Below are 24,434 nucleotides of genomic sequence, written 5' to 3'. Positions count from 1 at the left end.
AAAAACGATCCAGCATACATTTCAACAAGGGTCAGCAAGAGAAGTGAGAAATTAGCCCCCAAACATAATTTCTAGCATTTAAAAAAAACGATATCCAGCATGTATTTCATCAAGGGGCAGCAAGAGGAGTGAAAAATGAGCCCCCAAACATAATTTCTAGCATTTAAAAATGATATCCAGCATGTATTTCATCAAGGGGCAGCAAGAGGAGTGAAAAATGAGCCCCCAAACATAATTTCTAGCATTTAAAAATGATATCCAGCATGTATTCTATCAAGATGCAGCAAGATAAACTAAATATGGGCTCCAAAAATAATTTCCAATTCATAAAAAAAATGATTTCCAACATAAGAACAAAACCGGGCCCATCAAATGGCTAAAACAGCAAAGAATTCAACCAAGACGTGCTATCAAAAGGAACCAAACCTAACACACCAAGTAAGCTAAGTAAAATGCAATTTTCAGCTATCATGAGGCCAAGACTGAGCCCTCCAAAATGTGTTAAAACATAGAAAATTTTCCAGCTAACATTTGATCCCAAGGAACTAGACTCGGGCCCACCATATGGGCCAAAACAGATCCTCCTTGCAACATCAAAACCCAAAATTTGCATTCAATATGTGTGCTTTGAACAGGGACAGGCAACAGAAAGCAGAATAACATAAGTAAGATCTTAAACCATCTTTCTTTTTTTTTTCTTTTTTTTTAACAAAATCATTCCCCCTTTTTTAACAATAAATTGCTTCAGCAAGGAGCAAAGAAAGAAAGCCAAAATTTTCAACATATGTTTCAAATAATAATAGGTAGCATGAGATAGATAAGCATGAGCCAACATCCATTTAGAACATGAGTAGTAAAGACCTTTGATAACTCATTCTAATATGCATTTCTAGAGGAGCAAATCTCTTTTCAAAACTAGCATTATGACATTTCCAAATATCTCAAGCAAGAAAAATAAAGGCAGCCTATACATGCTCTATTCAGATTTTTCTAGGAAATATTCATGCTTAAATTTCAAAAAAAACAAACCCGAATCTTGCTTTCACATGCTTTAAAAGAGACGAGAAATATTTTTATGTCATCCAAAATAGTGCAAAATAGAGGAAAGGAGAAGAATACCTCTTTTCAGCGTATTTAAAATAAAATTGAAATATAATTTCAAGGAGACCACTCCAAAAGAAATGTCCCTCCTAAAGGCTTCAAGAAACAACAATCACAAATGCTCCACGTCACAAGCACCCGAAAATGTAGCTTAAAGAGGATTTTCGGCAAAGTAAACAGCACTCCACGAACACTCCAAACTCCAATCACATGGGAATCAAATTTAGAGAAGATTTTAGCAGAGTTTTCTTCCCTAAAAGCCTCTCACAGTAAGAACACAGCCTCTCCTTTTTCTCCAAAAATTTTCAAAAATCCTCAAGCCACAGAGGATGAAAAACAAGTAAGATTGAAATTAGAGAAGATTTTGGCAGCACCTCCCCACTCTCATAAAATTTCGGCCAGCATCTAAATCTTCCCCCAGTGGGATTTTTAAAGCAAAGAAAAGAGGAAGGAGAAGCCACCTACCAGCCTCCCTAGCCAACGAATCACAAAGAAGAAATGAAACGAGACCATGAAGAGGAGAGAGAGGAGAGCGTTCAGCCTCGAGGAAGAGAAGCGTCGGCCAGGTGGAAACCCTCGATTGGAGACTCGCTCGGTCAAGCAGAGATCGAAGAGGCTGCGTGTGGAGACTCGCTCGGTCAAGCAGAGATTGAAGAGGCTGCGTGCGTATGCGAATCGTAGAGGAAAGAAGAAGAAGCTCGGGCTCGGCGAGAGGAGACGCGGGAGCTAGGGCACGGGCGAGGAGAAGTCACGCCACCGGAAGTCGTTTTGACGAATTCATCGATTTGAGTGTCAATTTTCTCGTGTAGAAAGTATGGCAATATGGGTGTCCTTTCCTACCAAAATGGGTATCTCGGACGCGTTGGCGTGGTTCAATTTGTCGTCGGAGGTCATCCGGAGAAGTTCGCATTTTCACCCGTCCTTTGGGCTTAATTAAAGTCCGATTTCGTGTAATTATTGGACACCCCTTTTAGGTAATTTCGACATTCCGGCGCAGTCTGTTTCGTCCGTTTCGCCGTCGGAAGTCGTTTTGACAAATTCATCATTTTGCATGTCAATTTTCTAATTTTCTCGTGTCGAAAATATGACGTGTCGAAAATATGACAATATGGGTGCCCTTTCCTACCAAAATGGGTACCCGGACGCGTTGACGCTGTCCAATTTGTCGTCGGAGGTCAAATTTTCTAAAAGGGTGAGTCTCAATTCTAGCTTTCTAAGATGGTCAATAGGAATTTCTAGAGCTAGAATCTAGGCTCTAAGGAGGAGAAGACAATACCTCACAAAAATGAGGTCAACATAAACATGGGAAAAAGAGTGGCAACAATAGTACCTATGACACAACGTCGCTACCTTTACAGCAGCTACAATTGCCATCCACCAAAGGATAAAAAATTCACACGCAGTGTTCTCTACCATACTCTTCACACCCGAAACCAACCACTAGCCTCACCAAATGTTAAACCAAAAAAAATATTTCCAAAGAGCACCTCCTGAAAGGAGTTTCACCCCTCAGATTTCAATAGAAACATATTATCTAAAAACTACATATTATGGATGCATCCTTATTATTCTCATATTCACCATAAAAAAATTTGCGCTTGTGGATTTCGATCTTATCATTCAATACAAATGTGATGATGACAGTGATTCCAATTCTTATACTAAAATATGTAGATCATCCCATGACAATGTTGGGTATGACTATGCAGAATTGTAATTCAAGATCTCATAAGTTATTTTCTAATGTATATAGCTTTGATGATCAATTTTCTCATCATAAAAAATTTCAGAAGTTATCATCTAAAAAAAATTTCTGTGATGCATTTAGCTATACATTTTCAAAGAAGGTTTTCCTCCGTCCTCATGCAAACCACTACACAAGTTGCACATATTCCTTAGGCGCCACAAATATTAGAACTGTTTATGGTTAGAAGTACGCATAACTTTATGATTTGTCCGTCTATAATGAAGGCTTTTATGGATACTTATGATGAAACATCTCTTATTGATCATGAACTACTTTCAAAATAATTATAAATTACAACCAATTCAATCTATTATCGTCTTAGTATAGTATGAGATACTATCAAACATGAAGTCAAATGTTATGTCTAATGAAGTGCCAAAACATTAAGTATGAGATAGCCTTTCCAAAAGAATTATTGTATACAGCATTAAGATACATTTCGATGTACCAGAGTCTAGAATTGACTTCTCCAATTTCCTATAGTGATATCTTCTTTGTTTCACTCGTCACAACCCTAGGATATATACACAACATCAGATGTTTACAATCTGTTTCAATCACCTAATAGAGATTAATTTTTGGTGTCATTGCCACCGTCGTCGTCTAGTCCACTATCAATCCAAATTACAAAGATCCACAAATATATAGAGTTTTGAGTGACCTAAAATCCAAGCCTTAAAAACGTGTTTCTTTGTTCTTACTACTATTACTCGCTAAACTTCATGATTGCCCCTTCCATTTGATAATCAAATAGAGCTAATCCCAAAGCTCTTTAGAGAAGAGCAAACTATAGATTAGGTGAATTGATGCGGTAAAATAGATATTGGTTGATCACTTAGCCAATTTAACCTACAAAGAACCAAATTCTCAAAGGCCAATCATAATGAGTCAAACCAGGCTAACAAAAGAATTGAATCAAGCACTTATAGACCTTTTTTTTTTATCAAATTTTAAATTAAATAAAGAAAAGGATGATCTTAACTTAATCTAAGGTAATAAATGCAGACAATGTCACCTTTATCTAAAGGTTTATTTCCTTTATAAAAAAGGATTATTTAGATTATTATGGACTAATGAATGATTTATTTAATTGGGCAAATTATACTTGTCTGCTTCTTTCTCTGTTGCTTCAAGTTTTGTATGTGCGTCGCTCCAATTTTTGTTTATGGAACTTAACTTCATTGTTTTCTCTTTCTTTTTATTCCATTATCCTCCTTTTTTCAGTGATTCCCACTATATTATTTGACATTAGAGTTTTGGTCTACCTCTCCATCATATAATATTAGAGCATTAATTTGCCCCTTCACCCCAAATATGTGCCCAACCTTATTCTATAAAACTTGCACCAAGATGCTTCATGAGCAAGCAGCCTCTTTGAGATGGAATAAGGTCATCTTCGGGCTCTAAGTCTGAATTTTAAGAAAGTAAGAGCTCAAATGAAAATAATGTGATGCCCAGTTAAGAGCATAATGCCGACAATATACACATACGGAAACCTAAAACCTGAAAGAAATAAATTTTGCACCAGGTCACAACCAAGTTGACCAAGACCAATTGTTGGTCCTTTTTGCAGGCAAAAATTGCAAAAAATGAACTTTGGAGTACAACAATGTATTTAATAAAGTCCATAGGCAAGACAAACATAATTCAAACTTAATCAAAATTGTTTATGGAATAAATATGCTGCAAGCTTCTATTTTTTGCAATGTACTTTTTTCCAAATCAAATACAAGGAAAAATCATCTGGGAGACATTGCCAAGCAAAATGAGAGGCAGTTTACTCGAGAAATAATGGCTAAATGTCCTCCATATGCTTCAAATCACAAGGAAAAAAAGATGCTTAATGCATTACCATGATTACTTTTATGTTCTCTTCCTATGCGTTCACAGTATCTATTTCTAGACATGTTGTAGACCATTAAGCCATATGCTGAAAACCAATACCAGCTTTGGATTTTCCCTGCAACAGAAGAAAATATTGTCATAGAGCATAAGAAATAATCAAAAACATAAAAAAAAAGTTGAGCATTTATACACTATTTTTGTCCTAAAAGTCAGAAAGTACTACGGTAACGAAAAATAATCAATTGCATAGTAATTGTTATTTAGGTAGTAAATATATCTCCAACAGACTAAAAGAAAAAAAAAATTAAGATGGATGAAAAATAAAGAGCAGCAGATTTGAGATGTAAGCAAACTTCACCTAGCCTGGTCAAAATAGAAAACAAAATATTGAATTGAATCGACAGCCTATAAGTTAGTGGAGCTAAGTGGGACCTAAGCCTTCACATAACACAACCGATAAAAAAAATCTCATCGATGTAAGCAAGGAGATACTTAATTGAAGATGGAAGAAAAATGAAAGGAATCAGCGCCGAAAGTGTTTTTGCTCCAATGAAACTATGATTTTAAAAAAAGGGTTCTCAGCTTGTATTGGTGAGATATTTGGCAGAGAGAGACAGGTAGATTGACGCAGGTGCGTTGTCGTTGCTGGCTGAACCGGCCAACACTTAGGCCGACTAGACCGGTCTGGACAGGGGCTGGTTGGACCGGTCCCTACTCCAGCACATTTGAGTGGGATTTAATCCCGTGATCTCCTCTTCATATTTGAGGCCCTGGAACTGCCGCTTCCCTCCTCTTCCTATTTGATTCTTGCCATAAGAGAACTCCTTCCTATCTTGCATCCCCTACCTTCATAGTTTTTTCCTCCACCAAGTCTGCCTCTTTTGTCTACTAACTTCAATTATAAATGTGTGTTTGTTTACCTAGGTTAGGGGAGTTGATTGATTTTTGAATTCAGATTGTCGTTGTCGGCGTTGTTTCCTTCGACGATTGTATTTGAAAGCGAGGATGTGCTCCGACTGTCCCTCTTCCTAAGTGGTCACTGTCTCCAAGGGACTAGGTGGTGCTGAAACTGTAGCTCGACTCCGACGATGCATTTATCTTACCATACTTCCATTTCCCTACCGCCATTCCATCTTCTAGCCGCCGCCACCCCTTCCTTCCCACTGTCAGTCACCTGCCTGCTCTCATCTAGCCACCACAACCCCTCTTTCACTGTTGTCAACCCCACTGCTTCCAACGGGACTCCTTCCAATCGTTGTCTTCCTCGTCGACCACCCCCCTGCAGTCCTACCTGCTCTTCCCAGCAGTCGTCCAATACTCCAACTCTCTTACTGTTGTCTGCAACCACGGCCCTCTCCCACCGCTGTCTGCCACCTTTTAGGCCACCTCCAATAACCGCAACCCTCTTCCAGTGGTCAGCAGCCCCTCCTACCACCACCATCTCGCAGACTTCAGCCTCATTGTCACCCGTCGACGTCTTTATTTGTTTGGAGTCGTGTTTGTTTGTCGGTTATTTTCTGCTTTTCAAGTACCGTGTTTCAAACTCTTTCAGTTCAATAATACTATTTGTGTTTTGGGTTGGGGTGTGGGTACTTTTCCTGCACAATTTGGTATCAGAGCAAGCCCAACTCTAGTCCATTCCTAGAGTTTCCTAACATCCGCCATAACCCACAAAATTTCTTGCTATCAACGAATACACTTTCCACTACCACATGCTCCTAAGCTTAATTCCCCTCGCTGATTTTTTATAATCAGCAGTCTTGACTCAATTATTTTTACCCTCTTTCACCTCCACTAAAAATGTTTCCATCTTATTCCTAAACCCTAACCATACCACCAAGGAGATCTATGCTCGAGCCTACCTCCAACGAGATAGGGCGAGAACTCTGTTGTCTTCGAAGGAGTCTTATGGATATTGAAGAGGAAATCCGGTGGGAGGTTACCTTCGACCATGATCTAGAAGGTCGAAGGGAAGAATAAGAAAATATAAAGATGAAATAGGAAAAAAAACACCATTTTCTACAAACTTACTACCGCCAAAAGTTACAAATTTTACCTTACGAAGTGGAGAGATCGCATCACTAAGCGACGCACCTTTGCTACTATCCAACGAAACCAATCCACAAGTTTGTCACAGCCAGAAAATGTTGCAAGTGCCAAGGATTTAAACATATTTAAGCAAAATGCACAACCAGAGGAGTAATTTACTTCACTGAGTAGGGCGACAATGAAAAGTTGGGTAAAGACGCCGCGGACACTGAAGAGTAATTCGAATGAAAATTTCATCCGATGACGTCTTCCCCTGTAGAACTCCCTTGTTCGTGGATACATCCAATGTCTTTCCTCCATGTGATCAAAAGAAACATGCGACTTTTGATGACATTATGGAGGAGATTGTGAAATAGAAAATGGAGAACTTTTGGTTGAGACATATAAACATCATGCAAACAAAATGATGTCAAAATTTAAAATTTCAGTTGATGGTCTTAGTAACGAACAATTGATAGCATCACACGCGGCTACACTTCCAGCCCTCGTCCCAATATGAAGAGACAAAAGAGCAGTGCTAAGCTCTTGTTATTAGAATACAACAGAAGATGTCACTTCATCAAAAATTCAAGAGTCAGAGGAAATAGCCAAAAGTAAATAAAAATCACTCATCAACCAAACTCTTGCAAACCCTCAACCTCGATGAGACCCAACTTGTAATTAGATGAGAAACATATGAGATATTTACTTGTTCAGAATTTGGCTCGGGAGAACCTACGTTGTTTTGTACCTCTGGCTCAAATTATGCTAAACTAGAACTGTAAAAGAGAGAGAGAGAGAGAGATGAGATAAAGCTAAAGTAAGTATGAAGAAGTGCAAAGGTTGGAAGCAGAAAGAAGGGGTATAAGAAAAATTGATGCAAAAAAATTTTCTTTTTTCATTCATTAAACAATAACCTAGGGCCAACTATACATGGTAGCAACCATCAATTCATAATGACACCATTCTAGAGTCCCTAGAAGGTGTTTATGGATCTGAATTAGTGGGGAGGAGACTATGAAATAGCAAGAGAGAAATAATAAGTGAGGTTGACATAGTTTGGAAAGGGTACAGGATGTTTGGTGGCTGTCCAAGCTGAAAACAGATGTGAGAACCACGATATGATAGTCCCGACGAGGCACGGCTACCTAGAGAGATCCACCACCACCTTTCGCAAACAAGCCATAGACACATTACTAGCAAAAGAAAGAGGGTACATCATCTTTAAGGCAGTAAGAAAGCATGCTGGCTATTTTTACATTAAAGGTGATTAATTTTTGTTGAAGTTCAGAGTAGACAACTAACAAACAGTAATTTTGTGTGTTTTTAGTCTGCATCTTATCTCAAATTGCATCAGTGAATCTTAGACTTTAACTACGCTGCATCACCAAAGCTCAATGGCACTGGCTAACTTTGGGGTCATGGAGGAAAGACACAAGCAGTCTTAACATTGTGTTAGCAAAGAAGTTATCACAATGTTCAAGCAAATGAATTTTTAAGTTACAATAGCAGCAACAACATTAATACATGAAAGGTGGTGATATATACAACAGCTAGGTTAACCCCAGCCCCCGCACTTGTGTTCTCCAAGCCCACAACCTTTTATTTCAATGGGCACTATCTCCAATCACAATATATCTGTGACCACGATACAGCCATAGAATCGAGAAAATGCATAATCATTGGAAGAAAATGTAAGTAAATGCAAGGATACCTGAAGCATTTCCAATTGACGCAATGGATTCCACAAAAGCGTCCAAAGCAGGAAATGGTGATCTCCCTGAAATGTAACTGATAGTAGTGTCACTGCCATGATGATTGGAATCAAAATCCCCGGGAAAATTGCGAGGTTGTGCATGAACCTGGCAAAATAATAATTAAATAAAAAACATGCATCTTGAATTTATCTCATATGAATGATTTTTTTTGTTGGATAACATTTAGACAAAAGCAAAAAACTATAATAAAGTTATTGAATACTGTATGAGAACGTTGAAAGCACACAACCATATTAAAATAGTTTACAGAATATCAAAAGATTAACAACTGAAGCTAATCACAATAATTAAGGCTGACTGACTAACAACTGATCAATTAATTCCAAAAGATTTGGTCAAATGAACCAGTAAAGAAGAAAGAGCCATCATTTTGAAAGAAAATATAAACTCAGCAATGGGGGCAGAAGCAAGCAGTCATTTACCCTAGTCATTTCCAAGGTATCCAAACAATTCTTTTTTATTTGTTTATTTTAGAATCCTTGTGTAACATTAATGAGATAAGACGGGTGGCCAGATGACGTTATGAGGTAAATAGACAAAAAATTTAAATTTTATTTCTCTCCTTATCACTAATTCTTTTCAATGGTTTCCCAAAATATCTAAATAAATAATTGATGTATTGTGAAACTTTTTCTTTAAGTTTTCATTTTGAATCTTAGTTTGATCCGTTTGATCATGCTATGTTCATAATTGCAATTTTTACAACATTTCCTTTTACTACAGATTTTGTCAATCGTCAGCGTTAAAATAGAGAATTTTCATGGTGAACATTTTCATTACATTAGCATGTTCGTTAGAACTAGAATGTCTATGGATTTTTTGCTACAGTCGGCCATTAATTGTGATTAAGATGGTGGTTCAATTGCGAGTAAAATAATGGTTGCATATGAGTAAAGAATGTATTTTCATCCTTATTTTCTTTCCTCTCACTAGTTAAATCTCTCTCAATCTCTATTGTAAATTCGCAGGCTTCATGCTCATAACTTATGGTTTCTTCTTTTTTAACTCTTTTACCTCCTACCATCCACCCCTAGAGACTCTTATCCTTCGAACCCCCTCAATCCCTTTTCCTCTTTATCTCCTTGATTCTTACTTTATATCAGATGCTTCTCTTAGTAGATGTTTCTTTTCTTAACAAATCAAGACATAAAGCGTACGTCATAATTTTCACTTTTACTATCACTCATCATCAAATAAATATCATAGCTAAATTCCTAAGTCGAACGAGTTCTTTGCAATGAAAATTTGCATTGAAGTTTCCACATGCACTTTCTATTATGATTGACATTAAAATGTTGTCTTTCTCCTTCATCTTTATCCGTGAGACAATGATCCCTTTCCCAAAACCTTGGAGGAATTGTCCCTTCACCTTTTTTTGGGATGAAATTTATTATCTCACAGGTATGATCAAACATCTCTTATGTTTATTAATGCAATGCAAGATGCCAGCTTTTAGGCATAAGCCTCGTTAGTGAAAGTTACACATGTTTTTAAACGGTCTGTTTATTATAGTGTAGTCTCTCATAACATAGGCCGTGCCTATTGCATGTCACTTTTATATCAATTATCCTTATTTGCCGCTATGTTAAATGCGAGGGAGAAAAATAGAGACAAACTCAAGAGAAGAGGCCACCAACTTCACTATGACTTGTCAAACTTTAACAGTCTTCCTAAACTTCATCTTAATCTGGAGAAGAGCTTTGAACATTAGGTTGAGTTAATTTGGTGAGTTACGAAAATAGCTTTGGCAATCTTGATGGGTCTCTAAGCTAAATACCTCTTGGCAAAGTGCTGTGACATTTGTTGAATAACCACGGGTGACTTCAAATTAGACTTTTTTTTTTTTTTTGGTTGAATTCTCTAGCCAACTTATCTAACCCAACCTAGAGACATTCGAGCATACAATTAAAGAAATAAATTACTCTAGATAAGCATAATGATTAGAATAATCAAATATATTATAATTTGTCCCAAACAAATGAAATGAAATCAGCTCCAAAGAAAATACAGATGCAGGGACTTAATAAAATTTGGAATGATATTAATGGTTTGGTTACATTTTAATGGAATTCTAAAGACTAAAACGAAGTCAATGTATAGCATGAAAAAACATTTTGGTAACATAATTTTAAAACAAATGAGACATATAAGAATGTACAAATTAAGGAATTAAAATTCCAATCATAAAATAAAATGTGGGAGAGATCAATCAAATAAAAATTTAGAAAAAGTATGCCGAATTGGAGAATCAATTTTTAAACGTTTTGAGTGTTTTTAAAAACAGAAGGATTTATTTTTAAAATAAAAAATAAAAACATACAAAAAAAATGCATTGAATTTTCAATGGAGCATGAACTGTACGAGAACGGACAATAAAAAATAGAACCAACAAATTGCATTGACAAAAAGCTTGATTGAAATTACACAGACCTCAGTATCAAAAGAAAGAGCTTTCATGCAATCTAGATCCATTTTGCATGTCAGAAGTTTCTCACAATCTCCGTCCACTCTGCATATAAGAGATTCCAAAAACACTTGTTGTTTACTCTGTGACAAATTGCACCAAAATTAGTCAGAATAAAAGAAATACGATAATTCACATGGTATATCAATACTTGACAAGAATCATGGAAATATTACTAATTTATTTAAAGTAAAATGAAGGCGGCTTCTCACAAAAGAGTTTAACCAAACAAATTAATGGACTAAGAGATCAAATATGAATAAGACATTTACTAATTTCTTAGTGTTTTATCATTCTCTGAGAATGAAGATTGTTATTCGAAGTTGACATAATAAAGTAAAGCTAGCAGACAACAATAATTAATGGATAAAAAAACCTCGCAGTAAAAAATAAATTGATAATTCATTGTAATGGAAGAATGCGACAACGTATCTCTCCTTTAGAGATTCTTGCATCATAGTATAATATTTATTCTCATGAGGGCAAGAAAAAAAGAATTAATAAATGTTACACTTCAACAAAAATTTTGCAAAAAAATAATATTTTTAATTTAAAATTATCATAATTGTTAGGATAATATTGCTAATACTTAACTTATGCATACATAACCATCAAGCTCTCAGATTTGCCCAAATTGTTTTCAGTGTGGTGGCATTTGTCTGAAAAATAAGGAATCCTAAAATTTTGGAGGTGAAAAGGAGTAGACATTTTAAACAAATTTATTCATGCAAGAAGCTCTCATGTTGATCCATTTTCATTGATCATTTATACTTTGTTGGCGGTATTCAATGATTGATTGAATGAAGTTTATTAAGATCAAGTATTATTTTCTCTTGATAAATTCTATAGATAAATGCATACAAACTCATTTCTGTGCTCATCAGAAAATTCAATAGATACAGTGATCGAACCAACATCTTGAGTTGAATGAGAAGCTGGCAGGAAACACGTGGCATGTGGTTGACCCAAGGTGGAAAAGTTTGTCAGCATTATATATAAATATGGATAGAGAGAGAGAGAAAGAGAGAGAGAGAGAGAAAAGTGAGGATAAGAGAGATGGTGGCTTCTATTAGAGGTTGATCATAAGATCTCTGCGCAAAAGAGATATGTCACTGCGACAACAAGCCATTTATCACTAAAATGGTTAGGTGATAAGTGTTATGAGACTTGAGGCTGGCGATAATAATTTTGTAAATAACCTTAGAAGATTGATATGCAAACATTGATTGCAATTTAGGGTCTCCAGTTAAGTGGGCCGCCGAAAAATAAATTGTAGAGAAACAAGAAAACTAATCAAAATTGCCACCAAAAAATTGCCACTTTATCCTACATGGCTCTACTAAGAAAACCTAGGAATTAGTTATTTTTATAAATTAGTTCCTACCATCTAGATTCTTTTGACTTTGAATAGAGTACAATATATTTCTTTTTAACTAAATTCTTAATCTTTCTTTGAATTCTATAATATATATATCACATTTGAGATGTAAAATCAAATATGGCCTGAATGAAAAATTCATTTTACACGAGCGGTTTTCAACTAAAATAAAATCAAAGAAAGAAAATACAGAGCTAGTAGCTCTTTTTGCTCAAAATTTTTGTATAACTGTTTGAAGGGGTTGTAGAATAAATTGGCATTATATAAGAAGACCTGGGGTGAATTGACTTGCAACTTGATTTGGCACTTCGCGAGTTCATGTATCCATCCCAGGCTGTATGTTACTCGAGATTGCAACATGCCAATGACTGATTAAATGTTCGATGCACTAATCCCATAATTGTAGGGTGTGTTTTTTTAATAAAAACAAAAAAAGAACTGAACCGATCTTGTTTGATTGGTTAGTAGGGTACGATTGTCAAAGTATCAGTTCGGTCCTTGATTGTGATTTTGATTTTCTTTGATTTTGGTTTTTGATTCGGTTTTTGCTTCTATAAAACCAAAGAAAACAAAAGTCAAATTATACTAACTTTTTTGAATGTTAAATCAATAAGCCATGTAAATAAATGACATAAAAATTAATATGGATATTATTTATTCCACATTTCAAATATATAAAGTTTAATAAAAATTAGTCACATTCATATTAATAAATATTATTTAAGATAATTAAAATTGATTAATTATTATAATTAATTTATTTTGGTTCATCTAAAATCAGACCGAACTACCCAAAGTTTGATTTGAAAATTAGATTTAATCGATTAGTTTTCTTGAAAATTATGACCGAAACCAAATTATTTAGCTAAATCATAAACCAAATCATCCAAAACAACTAAATGCATACCTCAAAAGCTTTTAATATTTAGTGTTAGTGAAATAAGGTTAACTGCGATGATTACATATTGCCTATAGATGAATTGCATAAAATCATGCATTTATTAAATGGCTTTCCAAAGATTAATTGTATAAAATCATAATCATACAAATATTAAATGGCTTTTCATGGACTCGTGGTTCTTCTGTGGTTAAGATAAATGTGAAACACCAATTCGAGAGATCCAGAACAAAATACTTGAACAACAACACACAAACAAGTAATTCTAGAAAAATATGCAGAGCACGCTTTAACGTGAAAAATCCCGAGAACGGGAAAAAAATATGGAGTCAAACACCACTCCAAGAAATTCACGATAAAATGAGAAAAAATTGTACAGATTACAAACTCAAGCCTCTCTACCCTTTTGAAACTCACAAACGCTCCCTCTTTTCTCTTTTGCACAAAAGAACCCGTACAAATCCAACACCAATTGAAACACCACTTCAAACTATATGCACACACCTATCGCAGCAAAGAAAAAAAGAAATTTAAAGTCTCAAACTGCAAAAATCGGTTACAAGCGTCTAGGGAGTTGGGTTTCCGAGCGCTCTGTTCCGGAATTCTGGAAACAAGTCTTCTGGCATCTAAGCGCCCCTACTGGGAACGAGCTTCCACCTGACAAGCTTTGGTTGGGTGCCTGGGCGCCCACTGACACTGGGGAACCTGCTTTGGCGCTAGGTGTCACGATCTGGTCCGGAGTTTTGAATTAATGATGATAGGAAGGAATGGCTCGAAGGTGGAATTAAATTTTCTATTATTATATTTCTACCACTAAGTTTAATATCCACATATTAATTGTAAAGAGCCACTAAAATGTATAATTAAAATAATAAGCAAAAAATTTACCATTTTTGTTGTTGATCCAACATTTTGTAAATATTAGCTCATTTAGTTTTGTTTTTATTCAAAAACTTAAACCTAAAAAAATATTAAAATGACATAATAAGTTATCTAAGATAACACATGAGCAATCACATTTCTAAATTACAGTAACCCAAAAAAAAAAATAATATGCATGTTGCTGGTCTTTCATATTTCACTACAGAAGAACTTATAATAATTTAATGTGTCCATGACATTTATCCAACTGAAATAAATTAAATTTCGACATGCATTAACTTTAACTGTACTCTTTAAGGTTTAATCTTTAAATTTAATTTTTTACTTCATGCTACACATCTATATATGAGCACTATCAAAACATAATCTAACACATCCCTGATCGATATTATCATGTCAGTACAACGACTCGTAATCTAATTTACGACCAATAATCCTCAAGTAATGAAACATGATAGCTAAAATTACATCTAAAGTTGTGCAACATAACTAGAACAACACTAAACTTCAAAAAATCAAAATACATATACTCAACAAAAGATAACTAAGACTACACCTATTGGACAAATAATCCATCAATCTGTATGCATCAACAACAATGGCAAAAGGTTCTTCAGGTTCCTGATGAGTTAAGGAAAAGACCCTTGATCAAATATTCTGGCTTGGTTGCTCTTTATGAGTCACTATACCAGCTTTTTTTGTCATAAGCTGACAAGTTCTATAAGTAGATTTCTCCTAAAAATTCCGCTAAGTAGAACCCTTTCCTGAGTTAGCATTTGGTATGGATCTCTGAGTAGAATTAGGACAGTTCCTCATATAATTTGAAGATTGTATGTATAAGTAACATCCCTTAAAAACAAAAAGGCATTCTCCAAGATGTTATTTCCCACATTTAACAAAGGGATCTGTAGTATTGCTACCAACCTGGCCAATAACTCCATCAGCATATATTCTCATTAGACTATCCAGAATGAACTATTGACACTTCTTATAAGTTCTTCCTCTTATGTGTTTTTACACTTCTGAGTCTGCTGAAAACCAATCTCCACCCGTCTACCCCTCTCCCCTAGCACTGAATTGTAATTAATCCCAAGTAGCACTAGTGGCTGTCTGATTGAATCCTTCAAACCAAATAAAACCTATGACACTTCTCCTCGACATTTGGAACCAACAAGGTTGCATCCCTTGAAAGCATAGTAAATTATGACTCGTACTGCATTATCGAACAATCACCTTGTACTAGCCATATAAACTTGCATCCATCCGTCTCTTGGATAACAGTGGTACGAACTTAACGCTAAAGGTTGTCGCAAACTCTTTCCACTACACCAAATGTCTGATTCTACCTCCAAACTTTTGCATTTGTCCTTGCCACCATAACTCAGTTTCTACGTCAAAGACAAAAGAGGCAAGTATAAACATTCTTCCAGATAAACAAGACAACCCATCTATAACCTTCTCCACTCATTAGCCATTTCTCAACCTCCATTGGACTTCCACCTCCAAAAAAGAGAGGTGACCTCATATCCTGAAACAACTCCAGATATTTGTCCATTTGGCCTCCTTTACTAATAATAGCTTGAGATCGAGAATTCCTAATCATTTGAGTCACTGCAATCATGATGTCAATAAAAGCATCAGTACTGACAGTAATATTATGAGACATCTCAATTTCTACAACATCTGTGATATCTTTTTCCTGATCCATAATTCTAAAATAACGGTAAATCAATCTAATTAGACTCAATTTATATTCTTTATAACTTAATTCAATTCTCCTAATGACTCTTTCATTAAGATTTATGTTATTTAATATAACCTTAGTCTGATACAACTTTTTCCATGACACGGCTCAAAACTTAAAATTAATCAATACGGGAATAGACTGTCAGATGGTAGATTAATTTTTTATTATTCTATTTCTATATCTAACAATTTAATATCCACATATTAATTGAAAAGAATAACTAAGAGAAGCAATTAAAATAATAATTACAAAATTATACCTTTATGAATGATGATTTCACCTTCCATACACATTAGCACATCTAGTATTTATTTTATTCAAAAACTTAAATATGAAAAAAATATTAAAGCAAAATAATGACTTATCTAAGATAATTTGAAAGCAATCACACTTCTAAGAAAAAAATAATATGCATGATGATCTTTCATATTTCGCTATAGAATATCTTATAATAATCTAATGTATGTGTCATTGACATTTATTCAATGAAAATAACTTAAACTTCGATATGCATCAACTTTAACTGCACTCTTCAAAATTTAATCTTTAACTTTACTTTTATTTCATGCTAATAACATTCACATCTTAGGAGCATTATCAAAATATAGCATAGCACACCCTTGCCGATATTATTAAGTCAGCACAACAGTTCGTGATCTAATTTATATAATTGCCTGAGATGGAAAGGTGTCAAGTCAACCTTAACTGATATTCTTACGTTAGCACAGCGATCAACGATCTAAACATCACAATTGTTTGGGGTGGTTGAATAACATCTAAGTGTATGGATATATTGGCGTCTCCTATCTGTACTATAGGGGGGTGAACTCTTCTTACCATGCACATACAAACATTCATATATAAACTATTTCATTCTTCATATCATATATTTTTCTTATAAAATAATTTAGCTTTATTTGTTAATGAATAAATATAATCTAATTAAATTCATACGTCAAGCAATAAAATGATATATGCACTATACTGAAATTAACATATCATATAGTCATAAAACCACTTATGAAAATTATGAAGCAATTGTTTAACATGCATACTTTTCCTCTCTAACAACATGAAGAACCTATCTTAATCTAAATCTCACTAGAACAGAGCATCAATGAAATCAAACATATCTTAGAAATAATGAAGATTATTAAAATTTAAACATATAATTACTCGAATCAACCTTGCTTGTCTCTCACTGACTTTATCTTCGAATCTTTTAGGATCAATGTCTTTGGACTTAAAAGCTATTATAATTTAATATTATATAATATCAATATTTTAATAACATCAAATCTAAATTAAATAAATCAAACTTAAATTTCAATTATCTTATATCTTATCCTTCGCGGTGATCCCTACCAAAATTCGAATATTATTCTGCTCTGATTGCTAACACAAATTAATAGCAAAATCTATGAGTACTTAATAACTTAAAATTTAATTACTGTAAATAAGTTTTCAAATAAGCATTTGCCTGTGATGTCGAAAGTTCCATCTCCCGCTAATTCAAAAGTTATGTTGTTACAAATCCTGATATACTTAACCCTAATATTAACATTTAATAAATAGCATACATATTAAATATATTAATTTAAAACAATAAAATCCCCTATTACCTCATTGTAAGAACTGGCCACACCCTTCCAAACGCAGCTTAGTTCTGTCCAACTCTCTCGCTCAATTTAGCACACCCAAGCATCCTCTTCTTTCGTTTTTTTTCCTTTGCACAGCAAGCCAACAACACACAAAGCATCAAAGTTTTCATCTTCTTCCTCTCTGTGAGATGCAAGTCACACGATGCTTCCTTTTTGGTCTACACACGAATCGTCTTCCTTACCTTAGCACACAAATACATGCAGATTACGAGACTTCCTTCTTCTACTTCTTCGTCTTCTACTACTTCTTCTTCTTCTTCTTCTTCTTCTTCTTCTTCTTCGGCTTCTTCTTCGTCTTCAGCTTCTTTTTGATCACACGATTCTACCTTCCCTTGCTCCTCTTCCTCACTCTCTGCTCTCTATGTTGATCCCTCCTTTCTATTCATTGGTTCGAATGTGGCATTTCGTAAAAACGAAACAATCAGATGGTTAACCCCTTTGAATCAACTCGTCCCTTAGATACAAATTTAATTTTTATTTAATTATTTTTATAAGATTATTACATTAGGCTACCTGTTGCCAAGCGCAAGGATGCCCCCGTGGCATTGTGATGCTTGTTGCACTTTTCCTAAGAGCTTCTTTTTACTAATTAGGCTTTCCTGAGAGGTTCCCTTTACTAATTAGGCTCCACACATAATAATCTCCCAATTAGAGACTGATTTGCAACCACCTCTTCTCCAAACCTTCACCATTTTCATAGTTGTGTACAGTAGTGTGGCTCACCCCTAGTCTTAATCTTCTTGAACTCTCACTGAAGTTAAGCATAGCTTTAGTTTCTCAATTGTAACCACCTTAGTTAACATATCTGCAGGATTTTGAGCTGTATGTATCTTTTTCAAAGAAAATTGATCATCTTTTAAAATAGAACGAATAAAATGATATCCCAGTTGAATGTGCTTCATCCTGCATGAAAAATGAGATTTTAGCCAAATGAATAACACGCAAACTATTACTATGACATTTTTCAATCCCTTACTTAACCATCTCTACCATAAAGCTCTTCTGTCAAATCATTTCCGTGATAGCCTCAGTGATACCATAAAGCTCTTCTGTCAAATCATTTCCGTGTTGTTTCTCATGTTGAACCTGTGTAGGATATTCACAACATATTATGCCTGAGACAATTTCACCGTACCTGCACCTACACTTCTGTCTCATATTGAGGATCTTCTTAGTCTGACCAAAATCCTTCATCTCAAAACTCCCTTAATAATTGCTCATTCAAGTCCCTGAACTTCTTTGTATCTGTTTTTGCAATCATCATATCATCCACCCACAATAAAAACACGATATAACAATTACTAAATTTTTTTTATGAAACAACAGCGATCTTGGAAGTACTTGTTATCTGACATAAACCTATCAAATTTAATGTACCACTGTCTTATGATCTACTTCAAACCATAAATACTTTTCTACAATCTGCAGACTATACCATTTGTTCCTGAAACTTTATATCCATGTGGCTACACCATATACAACTCTTTTTCTATCACCATGCGAGAACGTTACTTCAAATCTATCTGCTCCAGATGTAGATTTTTCTCTACTACCAAACTCAACATAACTCTAATAGCTGTCATCTTCACAACTGGATAAAATATCTTTAAATAGTCCACTATTTTATTTTATTGAAATTCCTTTACAACAAGTCTTACCTTGTAGCGTCTGCTACCATCTGACTCTTTTTTCAGCCTGTATATATGCTTATTGCGAAGTGTTTTTTTGTCAATTGGTAGTTCAACCAAATTTCATGTCTAATTTGACTTCAGTGAATATATCCGTCATTCATGGCAAACTCTCACTCCTTTGATTCTTTAACTCGAATGGATTATTTATAGCATTCTGGTTCATCATTATTAGTTAACAAAAGATATTACAAAGAAAAAAAATATCTTTGTATCGATCGTGTAACTCTCCTGGAGCTCCTGACTTCAGTAGCAGGTGACTAAGGAGCTTCATGTGCTTTACTAGATTGAGCACATATCATTTCTCCATTTTTTTTATCACCAATGTCTTCTATCTGAACATATTTAGAGGGAACAATCCTGAATTAAGCTCTTATCCCTGTATATTTCCATTTCATCAAAAGTAACATCTCTACTCCTGATGAATTTATGATTCTAATAATACCAGAATTTGTACCTAAATTCTTTCGAGTCATACCCAATGAAAGTACACTCAACTGATTTTGAATTGAGCTAGTACGCTCTGTGATGGTTCTATTCATGCACTCAGTCACACCATTTTGTTCTGGCGTATTTGGACTAGTGAACTCATATTTGATTCATTCTAATGCATAACAACTCTTGAACATCTAATCATGATGCTCGCCACCATTATCAGATTTGAGACGCTTTAATCTAAAATTTGTCCCATTCTCAACAATGGTCTTCCACTTCTTAAACACTTCAAATACATCATATTTTTATTTCAAGAAGTACACTTATACCCTCTGGTGTGATAATCAATGAAAGTGATGAAATATTAGGAACCTCTAATAGAATGAACTAGAGTAGGACCTCATATATCAATATGCACGAACTCCAGTTCTCCAGACTTCACATTTGACCAACTTTTGGAGACAGTAACCTTCTTTTGCTTGTCATAGACACAATCTTCACAAAAAAAAGTAGCTCTATAGACTTTAAACCATGAGCTCATTCTTAGAAAGTAAAGACTTCATATATTTCTCGCTTATAAGGCCAAATTTGCGGTGTCAAAGGCCTACATCAATCTTTATTCCAGTTACATTAATGAATACAGGCATCTTATTGATCAGATAAGAGTGTCTTCAATATTGCCCTGAGCCATCGCCATTGTCCCGTTGATCACCTTCCACGAATCACCTGTGAAAGTAATCACATGCCTTGACTTTACAAACAAACTCACTAAGATTAAATTTCTCTGTAAACATAAAACATGTCTAACTTAATTAAGCTTCCAAACTTTCCATGTAACTTGATATCCACATCACCTTTTCCAACAATAATGTCGGTTTTGTTATCTCCCAAATACACCTTTAAATCACTCTGAGTATAATTTTTAAACACATCTTTGTTTGGGCACGCATGAAAAGAGATTTATTATCCAAGATTCAATATTATCTAGGGATAAAACTAGAAAATCACATTGGATATCATTTGCGAAGATATTTGTAAGGAGTTTCCTATCAGGACTTTAGAGTTTTGCAGTTCTTCTTGAAGTGATCTTTCCTCCTGCAGTTTCGACATTCACCTATGTATTTTTCTCTCCCTGAACTAGACTTTCATCTCCTAGACTTGAACCATTCCCTGCCTATGTTTCTATCCAGATTCCTTCCTATGTTTTCAACATTTAGTGCAAAATTTGAAGTTTCACAGCTCACCTTCTTGCGAACTTCATTCAGTGCTAACCTCATTATGTCATCAAAGTTTAGTTTCATGTTACCTGAAGAGTTGCTCACCGTAGTAATTAGTCCATCCCAATTATCTAGCAATGAAGATAAAAATAACAGTGTCCTGACCTCGTCATCGAACTTGATACCCACATAATACAATTAATTTATCAACAATGTTAAAAATATTCAAATATTCAGCCACCGAACTATTACCCATCATCTTCATATTAAACAATCTCTTTATCAAAAAAAAATTATTTGAAGTCAAGGGCTTATCATACCTCATCGTTAATACAACAATCATATCTACAAAAATTTTCTCATTCAAAATATTAAAAGCAACATATGAGAAAAGTGAGAGTCTGATCAAACCTAAAACTGTTCGAACAAGTACTTCTCATTCTTTCAGAGTCATTGATTTAAGCTTCTTGGTGTTTCCTTCTAGTGACAAATACAACTTATTTTAATAATGTAAATCTTCAATTTGCATTTTCCAGAATCCAAAGTTTGTACCATTGAACTTCTCCACCTTGTATCTTGCTTGGTCAATCATTGCTCCCACTCGAATCAAAGGTCTTCACAAAATTCCGCTCCATTATAACCTATTATGAGGTTAAGATAAATGTGGAACACAGATTCGAGAGATCTGTAATAAAATATTTGAACACAAGCACACAAAACAGGTAATTCCAGAAAAAGATGCAAAACATATCAAAATTCAATATGAAAAATCCTAGAACTAAAAACAAAAACACAGAGTCACCACACCAAGAAATTTACTATGAAATGAGGAGAAATTGTATAAATTACAAATTTTAGTCTCTCTACTCTGTTGGAACTCACAAACGCTCCTCTCCTTTCTGTATCACACAAGAAAAATCACAAAAACCCAACACCAACTCGCAGTACCGCTTTGCACTATATGCACGCACCTACTATAGTAAAGCACAAAACTTGAAGTCTTGAACTGCTTGTGTCGAGTTTCCTGTCGCTCTATTACGGAATGTTGGAAACGAGTCTTCCGGGTGCCTAAGCTCCCCTACTGGTGCGGGCTTCCGTTTGAGAAACTTTGGTTGGGCGCATGCTCTGGCGTTGGGCTGCCCGCTACTAGGCGTAGGGGTGTCCCCTAGGCTTGTGTTAGCCGCTACACTGTTCATAGGTGCTTTTCCTTGCCTATTAGGATCCCCACATAACAGCGGTCATAGCATAAGATTTCCTATTGCCTTGTGGTTTGTTCATACAATTAATTTAAATATGACCTGCATTTAATATCTCTAGTTCAAGATAAAAGTTTTAGTGCCCATTTTTGTAGTAGATTTCAGGAGTTTTTTTTATTTTATATAGTTAATTTAATTGATCAATATTTAACTCCAACCTATGCGACTGTAATGTACTAGCAGTTCAAATTTAATCTTTGAATAGCAGCTTCACTTCTTGCTTTGTTTCGTATGAGTTGCATACCCCACTGGACTATATTTGTTATTGAGATAAACTTTGTTAAGGCCATTGTGGTTTAACAATCCACTTTCAAAATCAACATTACTTTCCGATAATTATTAAAAAATAAGCAAAAAATACCTTTATGCATCCAGCAAGTTATATTTGCAATGATAATACTAAATCCTAGATAGAAAAAGAAAACTGATAAAACTTCTTTTTTTTCCTTATGCTTATCTTATGTATTTAAAGCAAGCACCAACATGGAAGTGAAAAGCTGAAGAAAACACAAATTTTCATGGTAAATAATTTCTACAAAAGCACGCAAATTTGATGAAAACAGGTAAAATGGGATGGCTTTAAATTAGAAGTGTCAAAAGCATGCATACATTGTTGTTACACTTGAAGCGTCCAGTGGGTACCAGAACAGAGCTTTTCCCAGACTTTGAAGAGAAAGGTAGACGAAAACAGCGGTTTCGAGAATAGACAGCAGTATCAAGAAAAGGATGGTCGGCTAAATCAGTACAACATGAATCTTTCTTAATATATAATTTGTTAACTCGCGGATCAATTTTCCTCAAACTTGTAATTCGCGAGCAAATCTGAAAGCATGAAAATATTGCATTAAAAGTCTGTTTAAGGAAACACATAAAAGGCCTTAGATATTATTATACCTCACTAATCCAACAATATATAAAGAACTTCCTAGTACTCTGCCTATTTATAATTACAGTGCTATGGCACTCTGCCTCACTTCTGCAAATAATATGTGAAGAACTTCACGACACACCGCCCATTTATAATTAAGCATCTCGTGCCACTCCACCTCACTTCTGCCTCAAATCACAAATGTAATCATAAACATAATAAATATGTCAGGAATAAGATTTTTATGGTATAGTACTGGAATAAGATACAGTAGCAAATGATTAGGAAAAAATTATAAAGGTTAAAAGTTGCAGAATCATATTGATTAAATCACAACAAGAGAGAATATGGATGAACTGAATTGTACAAACACGGAAAAGACTTCTCAGTAGATTTTACATGCAGTTCTACATTCACAAACTTGATAGTAAACTTAACGGTCATTAATAATAAAAAGATACTTTTCAGCATAGTACAAAAAAAAAAGCTTTAAGTGTGTTATCTTATTTAGTAGTTCTTATAGAAAAAAATTATTTGAAAACTGGATTGTTCATTGCAAGTAACGGTAACTATTTCTTTATAGAAGCATTATAAATAATGAAGTAACAACAAGAGAAAGATATCACGCGAGATTCAAACCAACTTACCTCAGAAACAAAAGCACCAACATGTGAGTTATTTTTGAAGGCAGCCTTCGGAAGACGGATGATCAAATGACGTGAGAACTTTTCTACCAAATATCCAAAATATTTTAAGTAAATTTTAAAATTTCATTTAAAATGTATGACTACCAGAAAACTGAACATATCAAATAAATACAGAGTCAAAGTGGGCAGAATAACTGGCATAACAAAAAAGTTTTATATTAGCATGCATGATGGTAGGCAACTGATTATCAAAAGCACCCTTAAGGACTTCTAAATGTGTAAATTCAAAAGTATGAACAATTATGATTGATGCCTCACAAGTAATTTAGACTAGCTAGCAAAAAAAGTAGGAAGAATGCTCTCGTCAAAAAAATCCCATAGTCAACATGTTGGATCTATAAAGACTCGGCCCAAAGCTTAAAATTAATCAAGACATGAACAGACAGTCGAACTGTAATGCTAAATTTTCTATTGTTCTAATTCTATTCCTAATAATTTAATATCCAAATATTAATTAAAAGAAATCACTAAAGAAAGTATTTTAATTAATAATTAAATATTCACTTTTCCAGATGTTGAACTCATCTTTCCATCGGTTCATTTTCTATTCATTTTATCTAAAAATCAAAAACCTAAAAATATTAAAATAATATAATGTTACGTAAGAAAATCCGGTGGAACAATCATAATAAGTTATCTAAGATAAACCAGTCAAGCAGAAATATTAATGATCTTTAAAATAATATAATGGGTATATAATATATATATATATATATATATATATATATAGTATT

At 34.5% G+C, this 24,434-nt stretch overlaps 1 protein-coding gene across 4 annotated transcripts in view; it reads right to left on the bottom strand.

Annotated features, from left to right (window-relative positions):
• Positions 1–24,434, bottom strand: part of LOC110031608 (DNA-directed primase/polymerase protein) — an 86,090-nt gene that overhangs the window by 32,622 nt on the left and 29,034 nt on the right. For 3 of the 4 annotated variants that reach the window (XM_020734894.1, XM_020734911.1, XM_020734919.1), the window contains exons 7-11: positions 23,641–23,723; positions 22,735–22,947; positions 10,930–11,046; positions 8,436–8,583; positions 4,701–4,808 (exon numbers count right to left, since the gene is read on the bottom strand). In XM_020734894.1, coding sequence (XP_020590553.1) covers positions 4,701–4,808; positions 8,436–8,583; positions 10,930–11,046; positions 22,735–22,947; positions 23,641–23,723 — 669 coding nt within the window. The remainder of the gene's footprint in view (positions 1–4,700; positions 4,809–8,435; positions 8,584–10,929; positions 11,047–22,734; positions 22,948–23,640; positions 23,724–24,434) is intronic. The other variant, XM_020734901.1, reaches the window with a different exon arrangement.

Source organism: Phalaenopsis equestris, unplaced genomic scaffold (genome assembly GCF_001263595.1).
Source record: "Phalaenopsis equestris unplaced genomic scaffold, ASM126359v1 Scaffold000002, whole genome shotgun sequence".
NCBI classification, from domain to species: domain Eukaryota; kingdom Viridiplantae; phylum Streptophyta; class Magnoliopsida; order Asparagales; family Orchidaceae; genus Phalaenopsis; species Phalaenopsis equestris.
The sequence above is the reverse complement of the archived record's forward strand: the minus strand, read 5'-3'. Positions and strand labels throughout refer to the sequence as shown.